This window comes from Bos taurus, chromosome 10, assembly GCF_002263795.3.
Source record: "Bos taurus isolate L1 Dominette 01449 registration number 42190680 breed Hereford chromosome 10, ARS-UCD2.0, whole genome shotgun sequence".
NCBI lineage: Eukaryota > Metazoa > Chordata > Mammalia > Artiodactyla > Bovidae > Bos > Bos taurus.
Window position 1 is genome coordinate 51,224,347 of NC_037337.1, and position 22,783 is coordinate 51,247,129.

The window sequence follows — 22,783 nt, forward strand, 5'->3', positions numbered from 1 at the left end:
TGGTTCAACACTAATCACATTTTCCTGCAACTAACTGTAGTAGCTTAATAAGCTCCTACATAGTTCAGGTATATGCCACAAATACTCACATAAAGTAAATTTTAAAGTAATGATAAGTCTATATTTTTAAAAATCAGTAGCAAATGTTAAACAAATCAACAATGTAGTTGTGCATCTAAATCTGATGTAATATAAAAAATAGAGAAATCTATATGTATTTGTGTTTTGGGGAGCATCAAGAGGACTCCATTGTATAGAATTCTCCCCATCTTATCCCTTGGCCTGGACCATTGGTTTTCCAGTGGTAAAGTCCTACATCTAGGCTACCAGAATATGGGCTACTAGCTCTTCTCCCCAGTAAGATGGCAAAGTTTCTCTTTCTCTCTCTCATTCTGTCTTGCCACCCCTCCCACAACCCTTCTACAACTGCTGCTAGTATTCTTCTTAATTGTATTATTTTATATCCAATTTTCTTAACCATAATCCACCCATGATCTCTAACACATACCATGCTGAAGCATGTTGATATTGACAATTACTCAGTGTAACATTTACTAATACAAAAAAAAGGGCAAGTAGCCATAACTGAGTGAATACAAACAAAATTAGGCAAATGTCAACCTGAGTGAGATCACTGTTTTTGAATCCCATAATGTTCAATATAGGCAGTTTTATAAAAATGAATTATGAAACACAAAGACAATAGAAATATAAGTTATTTATTAATCAATCCACTTACAAAGCAGGTGGCTTAATGCAAGCTTATCGACATCTTCACATATGATCCATGGGAACATGTCTTCCACATACAGACAGTGATGTTACTGACTGATGCATTTGCATTCTGGGGCATATTAAGCATATTTAGACAAATAAAATTAGGCTATCCTGTATATGAAAGTATCTTGATAATATGCATCCTGAAGTGGATTAAAACTTTCTCCAAAAGAGAAATGTTAGTACATTAACTTAACTTTAATATTCTATATTATGCAGTAAATCTTAACTATAGAAATTAAAAATTTTAAATCAGTGATCGACTCTTGGTAATGTATGAAGTGGGAGTCTAAAACCAGAGCAACAGTAGGTTGACAGTATAATTTCTGCCTCACAGTATCTGCAGATTTACTGTTTTCAAGCTTAAAGAGAAATAAAACAAGAGACATGTAGATTCAGCTGACTTTATTTATCTTTAAACTAATAAAAATCCCTTTAAAAGTGATTCTGGGACCTTTAGAAGTTCTATGAATGCATAGATACCTGCCGATGACTGCAATTCTAAATCCTGACTAAATGTGTTTACAAAAATCAATGTAAGCAGATATCTTTACTATGCGTGCTTAGCAGAAGACTGAATGAAATTCTACATGTCTTCTTCAATTTCCCTAAAATTTTGTTAAATCTGCAAGTATATACAATCCAGCTAATTGAAATTAATATTTAGTGTTCATCAGAGCTGTTTCACAGCAGCAAAAATTGAATCTGGGAAATAAAGTTCTAAATGATGGAGGAAAAAGATAAATACAATAGGAACAGCAGTCTAAATGTATGGTATTAATATTCAACTCTATCTGCATTGTGCTAAAAGGAAAAGGATACACCAAGAAGAATTCTATTGATCACTCTGGTGATGTGAGTACCACCTGCATCTGATTGAAAATGGTTTGTATTCTGTTCCCGGTAATAAGGATGGTATTGAACTCAGAACTCCATATTGTAAATATACAGCAGCCATTTTGTCCTAATTAAGGAATGTCTTAATACACAATATTATCATTTTCTAGAGGATCTTTATACATTAAACTAAAGTACATGATTGATTAAATTAAACGTTAGTAATGGATAAAAAAATTCATAATTCTCAAGACCCAGTACTATGTAAAAAACAAAAAGACCACAAAATCCTACTTACTAAAGCAGCTAATCTTGCCTGCAAGTTCAGGGTCACAAGCCCATAATATGTGCAAAGAAATGCAATACAAGGAACCATGCAAAAATACAGTAAAATGATACAGGAAAAATGTCAAATCTAGAAAAAAAAAGCTTTTATAAATACATCAAAATCAACTGTATACATAAACTGTAGGTCTAGCATTAGTTGTACCATGTAGCAGAGCCAGCACTCTTAAATTCAAGGCTTCCGAATCTGCGCAGGTAAGTCATGCCATCTTTGGTTGACTGCAGTACCAGGAGGGTGGGAATGAGAGGGAGGGTAAGAGTTCTGAAACATGGTGTCAACTTTCACTTGGCAGCTGGGCCTCAATGTCCACTCTGCAAATGGGGCACTTCTTATTGGTGATCAACCACTGGTCAACACACACTTGGTGGAAAAGGTGCATACAGGGAAGGCGTCTATTATAAGTAAACAAAACAAAAAGCAAAAGTTAATTTTATGACAAGTGCAGTGGCATTTAAACAAATGATACATGTAATACTTCAGTAATGGTCTGAAGTTACTAAACATTTTCTCTTCTGTTAAAAAAGAACAAAAAAACCCCTCCCTACTCAAGATTATATACCTACATTAAATTAATACTTTGGGCACTGTAATGTATTAATATATAATTAATCAAATTATATGAATTTGATTCTTCAGCTGTGACAGTTAATTATCTTGGTGATAATACAAGATAATTAACTGTCACAGCTAAAGAATCAAATTATATAAGACCTCAAGAATTTTAAGAACAACTACAGTAATAATTATTCCAGCTTTGTTTCTATACATGAGCTGCCAATGTATTGGAGTTGGCAATATGTTCCCCACAACATAATACTGTAAATATATTTTTAATATCAAATCACTGTATTTATGAAGCACTTCCCAAAAAATTCTCACTTAATTCTCTCTCAAAAGAATTCTGTAAACACACAGCAGCCATATCATACTAATTAAGGAATGTCTTAATATACAATATTATTTTCGGTCTAGAGGATCTCTTTAACACATCAAAGTACATGATTGATTAAAGGTTATTAATATTGTTTCATGAGGTCATTTTCATGTTCTATCGTACTATGCTACTCTTTTAAAAGCAGATTAAACAGCTATGTTTGCTTTAGTACAGTACACTATCAATTAGAAATAGAGAAATAAATAAAGCTTCCATGCACTAACATGCTAATATCAAACCTAACAGTAGAATAAAGGTTACTGACTTAAGTGTCAATTTCAACTTCCACCACTGTTGAGTTGTTGTACATTTCAGATTTCATATTTTGTAAAAACAGCTAAAAAGAGGTGTTCTAATTACTCTCTGCACAGTATTGTCAATACTATAAAAAACAATTATCTATATTTATAAATCTTCATTGGAAATACAGTGTTCAAACAACCTTCTATGTGATATAGTAGACAATAAAAGTTTATAACTTTTTTTTCTCTTAGTCAACTGACGAAATAGGATACAGTTGTTATATATGTCATAGAACTTGCTTCATATGGGATTATGTTACATTAGAAAAAACAGAATAGGAACAAAACAGTTACTTAACAGATTATAAAAAGAAAAGTCTAAAATATTTGGTTAGCATAATAACATTTTCTAAATCACATAGGTGCAAGAAGAAAACAGTCTACAAACTGAGAGGAAATTTTAGGACAAGATCACTTTACAAATGATGATGTAAAACAAACTGCATGGAGCTAATCTGGATCCCTCTCTTTAAGCTTTGGAGAAACATTAATATACATGTTTTGGCCTCCAAAGTGTCTCATCTCTCAAGTTCTCCATCCTATAAGATTCAAATAAGACAATACTGACCACAAAATCTCCCTGGCCAAGTCTTGGTGTGGCCCTAAAGCAGGTAGTATATTTCTCTTTGATGTTAATACAGGAACTTAATCTTTTCACTGTTTTATTCACTATTAGAAGACAATTCTACATATCAGAGACTGGTAACAGGGTATGCTAGGAGTAATCTTTATTTGGTTTCTGGTCTGCTTTATAATAAAATTCCTCTTATTCTGGCTGTGTTGCAGGTCTGTGGGAGATTAGTTCCCCGACCGAGGACTGAATCAGCACCCTCAGCAGCTCAAAGTGCAGAGTCTTAACTACTGGGCGACAAGAGAATTCCCTCAAATAAAATCTCTTGTCCAGTTTTGACAATGAATTTTAGATAATTAGTGTTTAGTTACCTCACATCTTCACCTTCCTCTAAAATAGACAAACAGATAGTACATTTTTCCTCTGTGTCTTCCTCAGTCCCTTCTTCCCCATCTTGTTTGCAGTGCAGTTTCCTCTGTGAGAACCAATCAGTTGTTACCTTGTTAGTAGAGATGACATTATTGAACAACTGAGTAAAGTTTGTGTTTATTTGAAAAACAAAACAAAACAAAACAAAACAAAACCATACATTCACCCACAACATATTTCCCAGATAAAACTGCCATGAATTAAAGGATGAATTAAGTGACTATTATCAATGAAGTGTTCTCGTAAGACCCTTAAATAATCAGCATCAAAATTAAAAGTAACAGATATTCATTAGTCTGAAATCTATCATTTCTAACCCAGTATATATAATCAGGATCATATACACTATTCTGTCCCATCATGAGGCACAGTCAGATAAACTTTGTTTCATTAATAAATGTTTCAGATAATGTTCAAAAATGAATGCCAGTTATAATATTTAGCTTAAACAGTTGAGAGGACTTACATTTAATGGTAATATCCCATTAATACTCTTAGGAAAAGGGTGAAAAATACAACGAACAGTCATTTTCAAACTTCATTAGTCTCTATAGTATAGAACATTGTTTATTGAAAGAAATTTATTTAACATGCCTACTCCACATCTTCTAGATGTAACACTACATAAGGAATATAAGGGTAGAATATAAGAAATGTAGGTCAATTAAGTTCCCATCCAAACAACTGACTAGCTAAATTATGGTACCACTATAGGATGGAATTCTGTATAAGCTATTAATAAGAATATGGGTCATCTGTAGGTGCTGATATAGAATAAAAAGAAAATGGACAAAAACTGTATGCATATTATCTCCTTTGAGTTATTTTTAAAAGTGGAAGAAAAAATATATACATATGCACATTATTAAAAATACTTGGAAGATTACCTAAGAAATCTTTAAGCATGATTTTTCTTCTGGGAAGGAAAACTAGCATCTTTAGAGTAACAGACTTCAATTTATAGTTTTAGATTTTTTAACCATATGCATATATTGTTTTAATAATAAAAAAATGTAGCTGATAGACTCCATAAACTTGAAAAAAGTCCATGATATTAAATGTTATGCATTTCAACAATAATGTAGATGTTTCATAGAATAAATGCTTACCTTTTTGTATTTATGTGGATATGTACATCTTTCAATTGTCCCCTGGGATGCTCCACGATTGACATTTCCTAATCTTTCTTCTAAATGAATAAGTTCCTGAAGAAGAAGAAGAACTAGTATTAAAAGCCAGTATTATTATTCCTTGAACTGCACAGTCAGTATTGTAAAAGCAATAAAGTACCATATTTATAAACATGCAATGTAGAGTATTCAAAAACCCATATATGGTAAGGCAAATGGCTGTTTGTAACTATTTTTCAGCTAACTGAAGTGGTATGGCAAAGTTATCTTTGTAGACTAGAGCAGCGTATTACCACAGATCCTATGTAAGTCAGTAAGCATGTATGCATCTAGATGAAGTCACTGCAGGAAAATAGGGAAACAAGTCAAACAATAATTCTTGACTCCAACTTCCAAACTGACATGAAGAAACAAAACTTGAATCATATTTAAATGATCTGTTCTTCCAGAAAATTCAAAGATATTTAGCAAAAAACTGAGTTACTTAGGTTTCTTTTTCTATAGCAATGCTTCTCTAAAAACTAAGCTTAGTCAAAAAGCATTAGGCATTGATTATAGTAGAAAAAATATTTTAAAAACCTAAATGTTTTTCTAGAAGAATGGTTAAATAAATTATATTCACCTACCCAGGAGAATATCAGAACTATCAAAAACAATGTACTAGTCAAAAAACTGATAGTACTTATTTCCCAGATATATTGCAAAGAGTAGATTTATAGAAAAAATGTTATCACTAAATTCTAATGTATTACAAGTATCACTTGGGTTCAGTAAAGCATATACGTCTAGTTCATTTAAAAATTTTTAAACTTCTTATTTTGTATTGGGGTAGAGCCAATTAACAATGTTGTGATAGTTTCTAGTCAACAGCAAAGGGACTTGGTACATACAATACATGTATCCATTCTCCCTCACACTGCCCTCCCACCCAGGCTGCCATAAACATTGAGCACAGTTCCACGTACTGCATTTATTTAAAAAAAAAAAAAAAAAAAAAGCATTAAGATTTTTCTCGCACATTTAATGGTATGGTTCTTTATCTGATATTTATATTTATTTAATAAATTCCTACATTCTTCTATTATTAGATATTTTCAATTACTCTTCTTCAATATTTGGGTAATTTCTGATGCTAAGATTAATATTACTAATAAATCTTTCTATAATAATCCCTAGAAGCAATATAGATGTGTTACTGCCTTTTGATCCTCAGTCACTGCAGCAATCCTATACTTGTAACTATTAATATTACACATGCTGTCTTTTTGCAATACAGATACTATGGCAAATATCTTCATTAATGCTATTACGTACCTCAAAATTGCCCCTGAAAGGACCTCTGAATGATGTTCCATCCAAGCCTGATGAAATGTAACGAATGTGAGGATAGCCTGCCATGTCAGGAACCTATTTTAAGAGAACTGGTAAGCTAAACGAATTAAGAACAGGCTCAAGTTTTACTGCTACCATTGAATAATTCAGATACTCAATTTTCTCCATCTAGCTTCTCAAAAAAATCAACTTCAGGAAGTATACATAACTCCAAAAAAGGCATTCTGTTAACAGGTTCCTCTTCAAAAGTGATCTCATTTATAATAACTTTTAAATTATCATCAGAAGGAAAAAAACAGAAACAGCAGTTTCATGAGATAACAGATTCTCTTCTACTTGACTTATTTTGCACAAAGAATCCTAAGTAGAGAATACTCAAACCCAAGAATGATGCTCTTAGTAGCCTAAACATATACAGAGTAAAATTTTCATAAGATCTGGTCAATTTCATACAATATTGTAAAGTAATTAGTCCAATTAAAATAAATAAATTTATATTAAAAAAAAAAAGGTGGTCAATTTCAGAGAGCTTTATTATACAGTATTAAGAAACAGAAATGCATACAATTTTCTAACAAAATTTAATTTCGGATAAAAGTTTTATTTCCCTTTCTCTAACTCCCAAATAGCCAAAGGTACCTTTGGCTGCTCTTTTGGTTTGGTTCTATTAGTGAAAGGTTTAACAGTTTCTAATTTTTTATTAGCTAAGGTCAACCTTCACAATCTTATTTGTGAGCTCACCTACTTGACAGAATTTGTTTGTAACTCCAAAATCAATAGTTGTGCTCTCACAAGTCATTCACAGACCTGCACAGAGCAGCAAAAAAAATCTGAGTTACCCAGTATGTGCTCCCAGCTGAGGAAGAACAAGACCCTGCCCACTTGTTTCAGTTCTTACACTGTAAACAAGTGTCTTTTTTGCAATGTATTAAGTGCAATGTTTTTCACATTTTTGTACTTTTCAGAGGTCATTTTGTTGTTTAAACTGATCCTCAAACATAATGCTTAATTGTTAGCTAGGGTTCCTAAGTGCAAGAAGGCTGTGATGTGCCTTATGGAGAAAATACGTGTACATAAGCTTCATTCAGGCATGAGTTATGGTGTCATGAGCATGGCCATGTGCTCAATGTCAATGAATCAACAGTAAATATCAAATAAGGTGTCTCTAGACAGAAAAATACATTAAACAAGGTTATGCATTGGTTGTTGGACTGGAAGCTTGCAATAACCTAGGGCTGTATTTACCCTGCGAATAATGGTTCACTATCTATTTTACCAGCATTCACAGTAACTCTATACTACATTAACTACCATGAATAACAAGAGCTGACCCTAGTGTTAGGAAAGGGATATTCTAAGACCATTCTTGCATTTTTATAAACAAATCTCCAGAATTATTTGGCTTCTACTAAATCATAATACACTTCTAGCATGTTTTACAGCTTTAAAAGACAGTTCACACATGGAAAAGAATTTAAAATAAGCAATAATTTTTACCCTTTCAATAGTCCATTATTTAAGTATCTGCAACTTTCCTTATAATCAAGATCAATAGTATCCAGCTCTAAGCAGATAACCTATCTTTCTACATATCTCCAAGAGAAATGAAAAAATCAGAAAGGAACTCCTGCCTTCCAAATTACTTAAACCTGCACGTCTCCTGTAACCCTCCCTAGCCTCCTTTCTCTAACTTCTGGGGATAAGCTTCCTCCTTCTCTTACCCAAAGGTGAGCTCTATCATTTGCTCCCCTTTTCTCTTGTTTCCCCAACCTGGACCATCCTTAACTGCTACCCACCCTTTTCCTGTATATCTTCAAACAAGTCCTCCCTAATGCTACCACTGTTTTGTCTTAAACCTGAAATTACCTTCAAGTTTCTCCAAACCCAGGTTCTCTCTTTAATCCTAATAGTGAGAGAGTGTTAGTCACTTAGTCATGTCCGACTCTTTGCCACCCCGTAGACTAGAGCCCGCCAGGCTCCTCTATTCATGGAACTCTTCAGGCAAAAATACTGGAGTGGGTACCCACTCCTTTCTCCAGGGGACTGTACCTACCCAGGGATCAAACCTAGGTCTCTGGCATTGCAGGCAGATTCTTTACCATCTGAGCCACCAAGGAAGAATCAATCCTGGACCAAATGCCAATGCTATTTCCCACTTTCCCTTCACAGCCAAGTTTATAAGGCAAGTAGTTTATATTTAATCTCCACATATTTTAACTTTCCCTACCTTACTGTGATCTAAGAGGCACCCCAACCTCCATCCCTCACCATTACTGAAATCACTTTGACAAAAGCTGCCAAAAACCACTCTAATGCCAAATGCATTCAACATATTTCAAACTTTACTTTTTTGTGATGAAACACTACTGACCGTATTATTTTGACATTATTTTAACTTTGTTTTTCCTCAATTACCCTAGCCAATTCTTGGAATTATTTGTTTGAAGTACACTTATTGTTGTTGTTTAGTTGCTAAGTTGTGTCTGATTCTTTTGTGACCACATGGACTGTAGCCCACCAGGTTCCTCTTACCACTGAGCCACCTAGGATGCCCTGAAATATAGTATTATCATTTAAATACAGTATTATTATTGGCCAAGGTTCTTTCAATCTCTCATCACCTTTGCACATTTTTCTTAGAAATCTAATCCTCTTCCATGGATTCATGTAATATGACAGACATATGACACATGTAATATTTTATATTGACAGATCACAACCTCTTTAACTCAAAGACCAGTTTATTCTTTGGAGATCCAGACCATAAACCCAACTTCCTACTGGACAGTCCACCCTGACACACATATATCTCAGATTCAGTATGTCCAAAATCTAACTCATTTAACCCCTTCCCTCGGAGAAGGCAATGGCACCCCACTCCAGTACTCTTGCCTGGAAAATCCCATGGACGGAGGAGCCTGGTAGGGTGCAGTCCATGGGGTCGCAAAGAGTCAGACAGGACTGCGCGACTTCACTTTCACTTTCATGCATTGGAGAAGGAAATGGCAACCCACTCCAGTGTTCTTGCCTGGAGAATCCCAGGGATGGGGGAGCCTGGTGGGCTGCCATCTGTGGGGTCGCACAGAGCTGGACACGACGGAAGCGACTTAGCAGCAGCAGCAGCAACCCCTTCCCTAAATCCTCATCTAATATTCTCCAAATTAGTGAACGGCAGCGCCATACACCTAACAACCAAAGTAGATATCTGGGAATCATCTTAAATATTACTCAAACAGAGCCCATCATTTTTAGGTCAACTGCCACTGCCCTTGTTCAAGCATTCATCAACTTTCATCTCTTCTACTATAATGTGTCCTTGCTTCCACCATGAAATCTATTTTCCACACAATTGAAGAGATGGTCTATTTAGGTACAATCTGATCAAGACATTCCTCTTTCAATGAAGCCTAAGTTCTAGTTTCTTGGCAGGGCACATATTTCATTGCTGAGTGACCTTCACCCCTAAGATCTAGAAACAGCAACTTGGATTTCCCTGTGCTTTTATGCTATTTGAAAGCTCTTTGCATGATGTAGCCACTTTAAGAGTACCATTCTCAATTCCAAAGCTTGCTTAGAAGTTGCATGTATAACTTGGAAACCTTCTCTGCAATACTTCTACTCCTACAAAACTACTCACTTCTCTCTATAACACAATATGTATTATGTGAAAGGCAAACTCAATTTTTGCTGAATTTGCTCTTTAGAACTCAAGCTGGTATCAACAAAATCTGAATCCGCTCAAATCAGTTACAGAGAATTAGTATAGTCTTTCTACTGATCAGAAAATAAAGTATGAATGCATCAGAACAGACCCATTACCATTTATGATGATAAAGCACATATCTCACTAAAAGTGGATAAAGATTATCATGTCGGTATAAAAGGAAAAAAATGTCATTTTTTACATCAAGAAGAATATATGTAACATTACAAACACATATTTTACTGTATCTAATACCTTCTTATAGCACAATTTAAATCTAATAATAATAATTCTAATCCTCTACTGAAACACCTATTAACAACTAATACATTAAAAATATTTCCAAAAAATAATTTAGAAAAGGAAGAACAGTTTTTGAAGGCAACTATGTCAGAATTTTGAAATCTTCCTATTTTACCATTAAAGGTAGAGCTCCTAACTGCAAGTGATGAAGCCGAGGTGGTGCATGGTAATGGGCCAAGTGAGGATGTAATGCTCCAGGTGTATAAGTAGCTGCAGTTACTCCAGCTTCAATTCCCAGTTCCCTGACAAAGGAGAACATTTTAAATGTTAGACATCCTTACAGTGTCTATTATCAACAGAAATGCAGAAGTATGTTTACATTTTTTAATGTCATCTGAAGATTCTTATCTTAGCTGAGTAAAAAGATAATTTAGCCCAAAAGATATACCTAATAATTTCAAGTTCATTTTAGAAACCAAAATTCAAAGGTTCAACTTTGTGACCATGAGGAGCAAGGCATTTGTATCCAGTTTCACACTTTACAAAGGAAGGACATATAATGAGTGTCCCTAAGGTTCCTTCCAATCTAAAAGTCTGATTTTTCATGAGAAGCACATACAATTGAGTTTACTTTTTTGGTTTATATGAATGTTGCTTCCAGGTCTTTTGTTTGTTGGATAGTGCCTCTGGATTGTTGGCATCAAGGATAATTCGAAGAGTAAACATTTCTATACCTTATAAAGCAAGGGTAAACAACATTTTAGAAAGTAAAACTGGTAAATATCAAATCTTCATTTATTTATTCTCATTTTATATTTTGTCTGAAAAGTCATTGTGGATCAAGATCTCAATAACTACCTACAGACAACAGATTCAGAAAGAAAATTAATGCAAATTTGCCTCCATTTCTCTAGGAAACAACTCAAGCCTGGAGAATCCAGGCTGGATCTCCCTTGTCAATAGCAGGGGTTAAGGGAGGTACAGCAAATGTGAGTACAAAGGTGGAGGTGCTGGATAAAGAAGATATGAAAAATTTAGGGTTTTTACTTTGATGGTCGATCTCTGAGAAACAACAACAACAAAAAAGTTCTACTCCAGTTTGACAGGGTCCCCTGCCCTAGAACTCAAGTTGCTACTCCTTCCTCCCCGAGTCTCTTATGACTCACCCAGAGACAGTGAGTCACAGCTAAGCTGGAATTCAGTTTCTCTGTATTATCCTTAAAAAAAAATTTATATATCTAGTTATTTGCTGTGCTAGGTCTTAGTTGCAACACTCAGGATCTTCAATCTTGTTGTGACATGTGGGATCTTTACTTTCGGAATGCGAACTCCTAGTTGCAGCATGTGAGATCTAGTTCCTTGACCAGGGATCGAACCCAGACTCCCTGCACTGAAAGTCCAGTCTCAGCCACTGGACCACCAGGCAAGTCCCCACATTACCCTTCCCCTACAAAGTATCTCTTCCAACCTTTTCTACCACAAGAAACTGATCACAGCCCTGAAATAAATAAGATACTGACCAGGCAGATCTCTCTGGAGCCTGTCGAGGATGTGAGGACATAGTCTGAGGCACATGAATATGATGCCCGTGACCATAATTTGGGTGCATCCTATGTGGATGGGGTGGGGGGCGTTCATGTGCCCGCCTGGAAACACAGAACACAAAAAGACCACTGGAAATAATTGAATAATTGGTTATTTCTTAATGTAGAAAAAAACAATCTAGTATTAATATTATAAACATCTATAGTCTTGAAATTAACTCTGTAACAATAAATTATAAAATGCAATATAAAATAACTTAATGATTAACAATAAATCAAGAAACCATAGTCCCACAAATTCTCACTACTCATTTATTTCAATGTCTCCAATCCAAATATCATCCAAGGGAAAAAACAGTATCTTTATAATCTTTATACGGCAGATATTTTAAATAGAATAACAGGAACTAAATGAAAATAAAATTTTAAAAATTAATACTCCAGCATATGCTATAGACACAAGGAAGTTGTTTTATATAAACATATAAAACAGAAGAAATGGAAACTATCTTGCTTCATCTTTTTGCTTTAATAATATTCATCCATTTTAATGGATAAAACTTCTAAGTAAAAAAAAACAAAAAAACTTCTAAGGAAAAAAATTTAACCGGTGCATTTTCTTCAAACACATGCAAATACATGTCAACACATCTGGGAAACTGGTATTACTTCTATTCACACTCTTTATTCATCAGTCCAGCTTACTCTATTTTCTCTTTCTAAAGTCTGTCAAATTTACAAATGCAAATGATAATAAAGTTCTAAACGAATGGCACTTGAGAGAAAACAGTTCTAGGGATTCATTTTTATAGTCTAATTCTTATTTTCTACTAGTTTCAAACACATATACTGATTTTTCATGTTTAACCTTAAGGATTCAGAACAAGTAATTTTCTAGATACTGGAAGATAGAAATATTAATTGGCAACTTTCTTTATAAAGAGTTACTATATTAAAATGACAGAAATAGTCACAGATTGTAAATATAACCTTAAATTATATAACTAAAGAAAGAAGTTAAACAAGAGCCAGATTATTGATTAAATCAAGAGTCTGCAAACATTCTGTAAGAGCCAAATACTTAATACTGCTTGCTCTATAGGCCACATGGTTTCTGTTGTAACTACTCAACCTGGTTTTTGTAGTGTAAAAGAAGCTACAGACAATATATAGATGAACCAGTGTAGCCATTTTCCTGCATAACTTTAATAGGCAAGCAGAATAAGACCAACAAAGTACACTGCCCCAAATTAGAACATCAGATCCTGAGTTTTGCAAAGAAAACAAAAAGTTCTTTTTGTTTTTATAGTCTTTTCATATGAAATAACCTTTTATAAAATTTTTATGTCAGCACCTACAACTCAGGATAAGACATTCTGGTTAGAAAAAAATTAATTTCCTAGTGAACTGAGGATTAAGTATAGCTATATCACTTCTGAAGACTTTACAATTTTAAAAGCCAATGGAAATAGAACAGAAAAGAATAAAGGGTGATTATCTTTTTAAAAATGTAAAACATACGTTGGATGCTGCATCATTCTCCTTCTTTGAACTTCCATCCTCTGCATCATTTCATGAGGATGCAGTCTTTGTGCTGGAGGTGCTGTGGCTGGAATATGGTGTGAAATTGGCTGGTGTGTGGGAGGAAGATGCTGAGGGATTGGCGCAGCTGTACTGGCTAAATGAGTTGGAGGTGGGGGTGCCACGGGGTGAGATGTTGCATGAGACGATATTTGAGAATGGAAAGCATGAACAGGATGAGGAATAACATAATCCACTTGAGGTGGAGGCTGAGTCTGAGGAGGAGGGTTTCCATGAGAGTGGGGGCAGGCAGAGGTTTGATGATGAAGTGGTCTTGTCAAAGAAGCATCTGTAAGAAAAGCACAAGCACCACAAGGTTAAACATATATTGCCATAATACATTCATGTTATACTTTACAAACATATTAGTGTATTTTTATTTTATAAATACTTTATCAATGCTTGAGTCTGCTTAGTCTTGTTTGGCAACCTGCTTTCTTCTTTGAGTAATCACAGGTATCTTCTCAAGTCAATATATATAGCTTTACTTCATTCACAGCATTTCATTACAGGAAGGCACCAAAATTTATTGAAGAAATCGCCATTGATAAAAACTGGAAGCAAACCAAAGCTGCAATAAACATCTCTGTGTATAATTCCTCTTGTGCTCTCTTTCATACATGCATGTACACGAGTGTCTGAACACAAAAGCACACATTCATACACACCACTCACAGAAAGTTTCTATAGCATAAATTCCTATAAGCAGTTCTGAGTCTGAAAGAATAATTTAAATTCAGATTATTGTTGTTGATCATGTCCGACTCTGTTATTCCATGGACTGCAGCATGCCAGTCTTCTTTGTCCTTCACTATCTCCCAGAGTTTGCTGAAACTCATGTCCACTGAGTCAATGATGCCATTCAACCATTTCATCCTCTGTTGCACCCTTCTCCTCTTGCCCTCAATCTTTCCCAGCATCAGGGTCTTTTTCAGTGATTTGGCTCTTCACATCAGGTGGCCAAAATATTTGAGCTTCAGCATCAGTTCTTCCAATGATATTCAGGGTTGATTTCCTTTAGGATTGACTGGTTTGATATCCTTGCTGTCCAAGGGGCTGTCAGAATCTTCTCCAACATCACAGTTCAAAAGCATCAATTCTTCGGTGCTCAACCTTCTTCATGGTTCAACTCTCATATCCATACATGACTAATGGAAAAACCATAGCTTTGATTATATGGACCTTTGTTGGCAAAGTGATGTCTCTGCTTTTTAATATGCCGTCTAGGTTTGTCATAGCTATTATTACAAGGAGTAAGTGATTTTAATTCCTTGGCTGCAGTCACCATCAACAGCAATTTTGGAGCCCAAGGAAATAAATAAAGTCTGTCACTGTTTCCATTTTTTCCCCCATCTATTTCCATGAAGTGATGTGACCAGATACCATGATCTTAGTTTTCTGAATGCTGAGTTTCAAGCCAGCTTTTTCACTCTCCTCTTTCACCTTCATCAAGAGGCTCTTTAGTTCCTCTTTGCTTTCTACCAATAGGGTGGTATCACCTGCATATCTGAGGTTATTGATATTTCTCTCAGCAATCTTGATTCCAGCTTGTGCTTCATCCAGCCCAGCATTTTGCATGATGTACTCTGCATATAAATAAGCAAGGTGATGATATACAACTTTGATGTATTTCTTTCCTAATTTTGAACCAGTTGTTCCTTGTAAGGTTCTAACTGTTGCTTCTTGACCTACATACAGGTTTCTCAGGTGGCAGGTAAGGTGGTCTGGTATTCCCATCTCTTTAAGAACTTTTCACAGTTTGTTGTGATCCACAGTCACTTTCGTGTAGTCAATGAAGCAGATGTTTTTCTGGAATTCCCTTGCTTTTTCTAGGATCCAGAGGATGTTGGCCATTTGATCTAAATTCAGATACTAGTTGACAAAACATCGTTCCGAAAAGTTTACCATAATTAATTACCATCAACAGTACATGAGAGTTCCTGACTAATTACACTGTCACATTTTTTACATGCTAATCAGAAAAAAATTTTGTATTCATTAATCAATTATATTTCTTTCCAGAATTATCTATTCTCATTCTTAGTTTATAATTCACCTTTTTCTTATTGATTTATAAGTATTCCTTGTATGGGAGCTTTGTCATAAGGTAGTACAAACATTTTTCCAAATTGTCTCCTGGTAATTTTACTCTGCCATAAGTATTTTGCTTTTGTAAAATCAAATGTATAAATTATATATTTATAAACACATAAATCATGTTTTCTTTCATCATTAATGGTTATAGAGCACTATAGAGAGGAAAGGAACTTGCAAGTCCCAGGCATGCCTGTAAACATATATTTTCACCACTGCACCTCTCTCCCTGCCCCATGCTATTTTTCCTGTGCTACATATTAAGTAGAGGGCATATTTGCTAGCAACTTGCCGTGAAAATCAGCCTTTATAAAGATGGTTTCACCCATTTCTTCAGTCTGAATCTTGATGTTGCAAAATGACTGTTGAAAGGTCCCTTAAAGGAATACTTCTCTCTCTAACTCTTAAGAGATAAGCATCAGTTTGAAGTCTAAAAGTAAGTTTGTCTCCTCCCTGGATTTCAGCCCTAATTTCATTTTATTTGTAAGATTTTCTTGGTAGCCTGGTATGGAGCCATAGCATTTCTCTAGTTTCATTACAGAAAGATTACCTTCAATTTTTAATTGCTTTGATTTGTGCAGCAGGGGTGAAAGGTAACCACTGACTCATTCAGCCATACTTCAAAGGAAAACTTGTTAGCATATATTTAAAGGAAACTTTCACTGAGCTCAATTTAAGTTGTGAGACATATTTTTAAACTAATTTTCTAAAAGTTGTATTTTCAAATCAGTGTTTTACTCTAAGAAGTCACAAAGCTCAGTATTTCTTAGTCATCAAAAAAGAAGCCACTAAGTTCTCTAACTGTTAACTATTCTTCCTCAAATTTAGAGCATTTTGCCCAGTTTCACAGCAAGGTTCTCTAACTCTATAAATTATTATACAAGAAATAATATTCACAAATATCACAAAATGCTAATGTTTTGCTTTGGAATGAATCAATTTATTTAATGCTTCATTAATCATTTTTCAACTTTACTGAGGTATAATTAACAAAACAATATATCTGAAGTGTATAATATGATAATTTGACATATTATACCATGTGAAATGATTACCACAATCAGTTTAATTAACATATACATCACCTCACACAGTTGCCAATTTTTGTGTGTGGTGAAAACTTCAGCCATCATTATAATGTACTGTTTATCTAAACAAAATAATTACTAATCATTGTATAAAGGTGATATATTCTGCATTCCCACAGACCATTTCCCTTCTTCTCTGTATTATGTGTTCTCGCCAGTAAAAATAAACAGACAAACAAAAATTGTTCTTGATATTGTTTCTTAAAAGTTTAGCATGTCACTTTAACCCAGCAATCTCAATCCTAGAAGTTACCCTACAGACTAGTAGAAAACTACAAATAATTTAAATGTTCATCAACTGAGGACTAATTCAATATATAATGGAATATTATGAGGATATTAAAAACAATGAGCTAGAATTTTATATATTACAAAAATCTGAGACATATTGTTAAATTTTTAAAAAATAAATAATGAAAAAAAAAGATAAAAAAATTAAAAAACAAAAAAAAAATAAATAATGAAAAAAGAGGGAAATACAATGTTTGATATGATCCTATTTTTTTTTTAAAAAAGGAGAGATATGTCATAATAAGAGATGTGTCAATAATAACATGTGAAGAGAAAGAAAATTTCTGAAAGGGTTTATAATGAACTATAAACAGTTGCTACCACTGAAGTATTGGGATTAGTGGGAAGAATGGAGAAGGACTTTTAACTTCTTATTTTATATTATTCTGTGATTTGACTTTCTTAAGGTGCACATAAGTTATTTTTATGATAAAAAGAAAACATTAATTTTTTAGATTAGGACAGAAAAAAGCAAAGAATACATTTATAAATTGCTTCAGTATATTATTTTTAAAGATGAGGGGGAGAAAACCACACATTTTGAGTTCCCAATAAAAGATGATAAATCAAAGATGAATATCAACAACTATTACAGAATAGCCTGCACATCCTGCCAGTGTTCACACACAGAATTCATCCACTGGTTAATGCTTTGCAAAAACTTTCACTCTTGAAAAGATAAATGATGTATCACCAGATTTCACTGTACAAATTCTGGGCTGACTCTAGCTGTATATGCAGGACACAGATTTTTAAAATTATAGGACTGGAATCATAAGAAGATAAATAACTGAACATTATCCCTCGTATGTAATCAGAGGACAAAAGCAAATTTCCTTGCCAATGTTTTGCTTTACTCCTGGCATGAATTTTCAGTGCTTTTTTTAAAAATCAAAATATTTAATATGTTTCCATCTGATTATTAGCCTATGATTTAACAAAGCAATAAATACACAGCCTAAGGTTATTTCTCATTTCTTGTATCTTATAGACTTCAATTTCTTAGAAAAGTCATATCTGATTCTGTTTTAATTGCTTGCACAAAAAGAGTACAGATAACCTTTCTACAATTGGCTTTCTGTCAAGGAATTTTCTCCTATATCTCAGTTAAGTTTCAGAATTCTTAAAAGTTTACTTTTCCTATGCATAGAAACAACTACTAAACCTTCCAATTTCTTTTTAATACTAAAGGATAAATATAAATTCCTTAAAATTTCCTTTTATAGGAATCTAAAGTGCCATTCAATGTACTTCTAATAGATATTAAAACATAAATGTTAAAATGTAAATTAGATATGATACTTTTTATTATTTTCCCAGACCTTTTAAAACAACATCTGCCATTTTTGCTTAAGAAGACCGCTTTAGGTATATGAGGTGAAGGAAGGATGAAATGGGAAAAATACACTCCACTTTTAGGTCAAGGAAATACTAGAAATTTATAAATTAGAATTACTGAAAGGTTATTAAATGGAGGAGAGTACAATGCTTCATTTATGTGCCTCTAAGTTCTTTGCCTATTAAATTTATACTTACAAGGAGGTGGCATATAATGTCGACAAGATGACAGTGAGGCTTGTGGAGGGGGCTGGGGCTGGGGCTGGGCAACCATGCTTGATCCATAACCATCTATTGATAATGGCTGACTCGGGGCAGCGGCAGCAGCAGCCTGATGGCCAAAGATTGCAGCTCGGGAAGAAGAAACAGGACAGCAGGGGTCAAATGCAGATGCTCCATGAAAACCAGCACTTCCATGACTTCTGATACCACTGCTGCTCAGGTCTACTGGCAATGCCTGCTGTATAAAGAGGAACTATGTTTTATCTTTCTAAAACTTGGTCAAAACATTGTTTATGGTTTACTGTAAAAGTACTCAATGTAATGTAGAAAAATAGAATCAATAAATTTGAAACTGGTAAAATTTTGTGTGTGAAGACCTACTGAGTACCAAAAAATACTATGTGTATCTTGGATTGTAAAAATTATAGTGCTTATCCATTTAAAACCTATAATCAATTTTAAATAACCAAGCATGTGATAGTGCTTGAACAAAAGTTAATGTATTATTTTAACATCTATTTATCTTCCATATACTAGATCTTAAGAGAAAAACTTTTAAATCATACTTTGATATCCTCCTTTACACCAAAACTCTGACTTGTAATTTAGGACTCCTTCAGAAAACATATAATCATGCCATTGAAAACACTTAAGGGTTCAGGAAAAATCTGTCATTTTTAAACTGTACACAGCAAGGATTCAACTAAAACTCAAATAGTGAAAACATTATCCAAGATAACAAAGGGTCTAAGATTATTCAAGCTAAAACCATTAGTTAGCTTTGCCTCACAACTTTTTCACTTAAAAAAAATTAAACCACAATTACTTTTATTAGTAAAATAATTTTAGGGAAGGATCATTTACCAAGTTGAAAAATCAAAGAGTCTAAATTCCATCCCTACTACAGCACTTTGAAAAGTCCTAAGGAAAACACTTTACCTTCTACTCTAGAGCAGGTAACAGAAACAGAATTGCTTCTTTATATTCTTAAGTATTTTAAGTATAAGCCTTTGCTTAGTGTTCAGTACAGCTGCCAATTTTTAAAATGTGATTAAAGAAAATGAAGATGTTATATATGGAATCGTATGTAGGGATTGTTCACTACTGAAATCTGAGTGGCTAGAGGTGAGGAAAGCTAGGGTAATGCATTTATTAGAGGCCCAGGTCACTCAGTCCAGTGAGGAACCATAGCGGTCTTAGTATATTTTAAAAATTTATTTTATTATTATTATTTTTAGAGACAGAGTAATCTTTGTGGTTTCAATGGCCACCCTGTTCAGAGGATAATAGAAACGTAAGAAACTCTGGATATTAAAAAGGAAGGAGGAGGACGGTACAGAATGAGGGAAGGACAATAGAACTACTTTCCTCTTGTATATTACGTGTCTACAATCAATTAAGTAAATGTCTGACGTCTTTCTTCTGAGTTGGCAAATACAGTATCAGCTTCTAATTTGGATAAATAAGGTTTAAGAACAATATTTTAAGATTGTTAATTATTACTGATGACTCAAATCCTTTGTGTATTTCCTATTTAGGTTAAAATCTGGCAAATGGACTGGAATATTAACATACTATGAAGGTGAGCAAATTTCCTATCTTCTTCTCCAGTGATTAACAAAACTCCCAAAGATTGAGTAAGGTAGGGTGAAGGTCCTCCTAGAAGCAACCGAGGGTAAAGTTAACAGTAGAGAATAAAAAGGGGGAAAAAACCAACAGACAGAACCCTCTTCTTCACAATTCCAAGAGTTCACTCAATTCTTATTCTAGAAGGAAAAGAGGGGTTAAGCAAGATGGTACAGAAATAGCAAATATTACTTTTTTGTTGTTCAGTCACTAAGTCCTATCTGATTCTCTTGCGACCCCATGGACTGTAGCCCACCAGGCTCCTCTGTCAATTGGATTTCCCAAGCAAGAATACTGGAGTAGGTTGCCATTTCTTTCTCCAGGGGATCTTCCTGACTCAGGGACTGAATCTTGATCTCCTGCATTGCAGGCATCTTTACCACTAAGCCACCAGGGAAAGTGAAAGTGAAAGTTGCTAAGTCATGTCCAACTCTCTGCAACCCCACAGTCCATGGAATTCTCCAGCCTTTACTGGAGTAGGTAGCCTTTCCCTTCTCCAGAGGATCTTCCCAACCCAGGGATTGAACCCAGGTCTCCTGCACTGCAAGTTGATTCTTTACCAGCTGAGCCACAAGGGAAGCCCAAGAATGCTGGAGTGGGTAGGCTATCCCTTTTCCCATGGTTGTCCCCAACGCAGGAATCAAACCAGGATCTCCAGCATTGCAGGCAGATTCTTTACCAACTGGGCTATCAGGGAAGCCCTTTACATAGATCATAAATAATGTATAACACTAAACTATTCTATCAAAAGAGAAAGCTACTCCCAGAGGAGTAGTATGATAGAGTCAAGTGACTACTAAAACTTCTCTGTTGTTAAGACTAATCCTCCCCAATCTTTCTCTGCCTATCTACAGTTTGACAATCATGAGACACCACACAATTATAAATTCTAAGATCAATCTCCTTCTCCTCAGCTTCCTACTATGTCCACACAGGTCTCAAATGTAGACTATATGAGGCTATCTCATGTACATGTGGTTAATTTCAGAGTCCTACAAAGAGCTACACGAATCTCAAACTGTTCATATCTCCAAAACCTCACTCTTTAGCTTCATATCCATTATCACTATTGAATGCCTGATCCTGCTGATTTTCCTCAAGGTTTGTGTATAGTTCAAATACTTAGAGACAGATGTTAGAGAAGATCTCCTGGAGAAGGAAATGGCAACCCACTCTGGTATTCTTGCCTGGAGAATTCTGTGGATAGAGGAGCCCGGCAGCCTACAGTCCACAGGGTCACAAAGAGTCGAATGCAACTGAGCAACTAACACTTGAGAGAGAGAGAGATCAGTAGGTTACACCTATATTTGACATAAAACAATAAAAGAGATTCTACCTATAATTAAGTCACTCAGGTTGCTTTTTTAGGCCCAAAAGGTAGAACAGGTGTGGTCAACCAACAGATGTTAGTACTTAGAACTGCTGTTACCAGAGCCAAAACATCATCCAAAATCTCTTTAATCACATTTCCTACTAAACCCTTTCAATTTTTTTTTTGTATCAGCAGCTAGTTTCTTCTTCTTAAGGGAACACTTCACTTTCTTAATTTTAATTTGTCAGAAGCAGAAGAGATAAGCATCAAAAATTTAAAAGATGAAGCAAGTAATGTACTTGAGCAAAGGGGAGAGGGTACAGTGGAGCAGTTACTTTGAATTTCACTTTAACTTTTTCTAGCCCATTTTTTTTAGCACATGTGTCACTTACCATTTTATATTACCCATTTTGTTTTTTAAAGTATGCACCACCCAGGTTTACATCACAATTATACACAGAAACAACACAGCAAAAGTTAAAATAGCACAAAATACCTCACTTTATTTACTCCATGTGATCACCAATACGAATTTAACATTTTTTGACATTTTAAGTACTCACTATCAACCAATTTACTTAATTAGCAAAAAAAAATTACTGATAATTTTTTTTGCTGACATTTCAATTTTCCAGAAACTAAAAACCTAATCTGCTCCTGAGAAACAGGAGGTTCCTCCCTGTATGGTTTTGCAGCTGAGAAGTCTGTTTATTTCTATATGAGTGGAGATGACTGGGAGGCTCCAGAAGAGGAGGTAGAGGAAAAAACTGGGAGAATTCCCCAATTTCTCATGAATGAGGCTGACACTGCAGTTTCAATACCTTTGTTTGAAATGGAATCCTAAACATTAAATCCACTTATATTTAACTAAAAACACTGAAAAACATTCCAGAATAAAAAATAGTATCCAATTATCCACATCCCTGGTCCCCTCAATTGGTTGCAATCATTTACAACATGAGAAAATCCTAAATACTTAATTTAAAAAAAAATCACAGACCATTAAATTACGCCACTCTTGCAGGGGCAAAAAGAATTACTTATTTGGTACATAAATTTTATCATTAGATTTTTTTTCTCCGG

General features: G+C 34.5%; 1 protein-coding gene across 12 annotated transcripts in view; it reads right to left on the bottom strand.

The window, feature by feature from the left end:
* Positions 1-698: 698 nt before the first annotated feature.
* Positions 699-22,783, bottom strand: part of RNF111 (ring finger protein 111) — a 93,952-nt gene continuing 71,867 nt past the window's right edge. For 3 of the 12 annotated variants that reach the window (XM_005211716.5, XM_024997765.2, XM_024997764.2), the window contains exons 7-14: positions 18,739-19,000; positions 13,670-14,018; positions 12,125-12,250; positions 10,780-10,906; positions 6,641-6,733; positions 5,306-5,401; positions 4,139-4,242; positions 699-2,352 (exon numbers count right to left, since the gene is read on the bottom strand). In XM_005211716.5, coding sequence (XP_005211773.1) covers positions 2,235-2,352; positions 4,139-4,242; positions 5,306-5,401; positions 6,641-6,733; positions 10,780-10,906; positions 12,125-12,250; positions 13,670-14,018; positions 18,739-19,000 — 1,275 coding nt within the window. In that variant the 3' untranslated portion in view covers positions 699-2,234. 12 annotated transcript variants of the gene reach the window in all.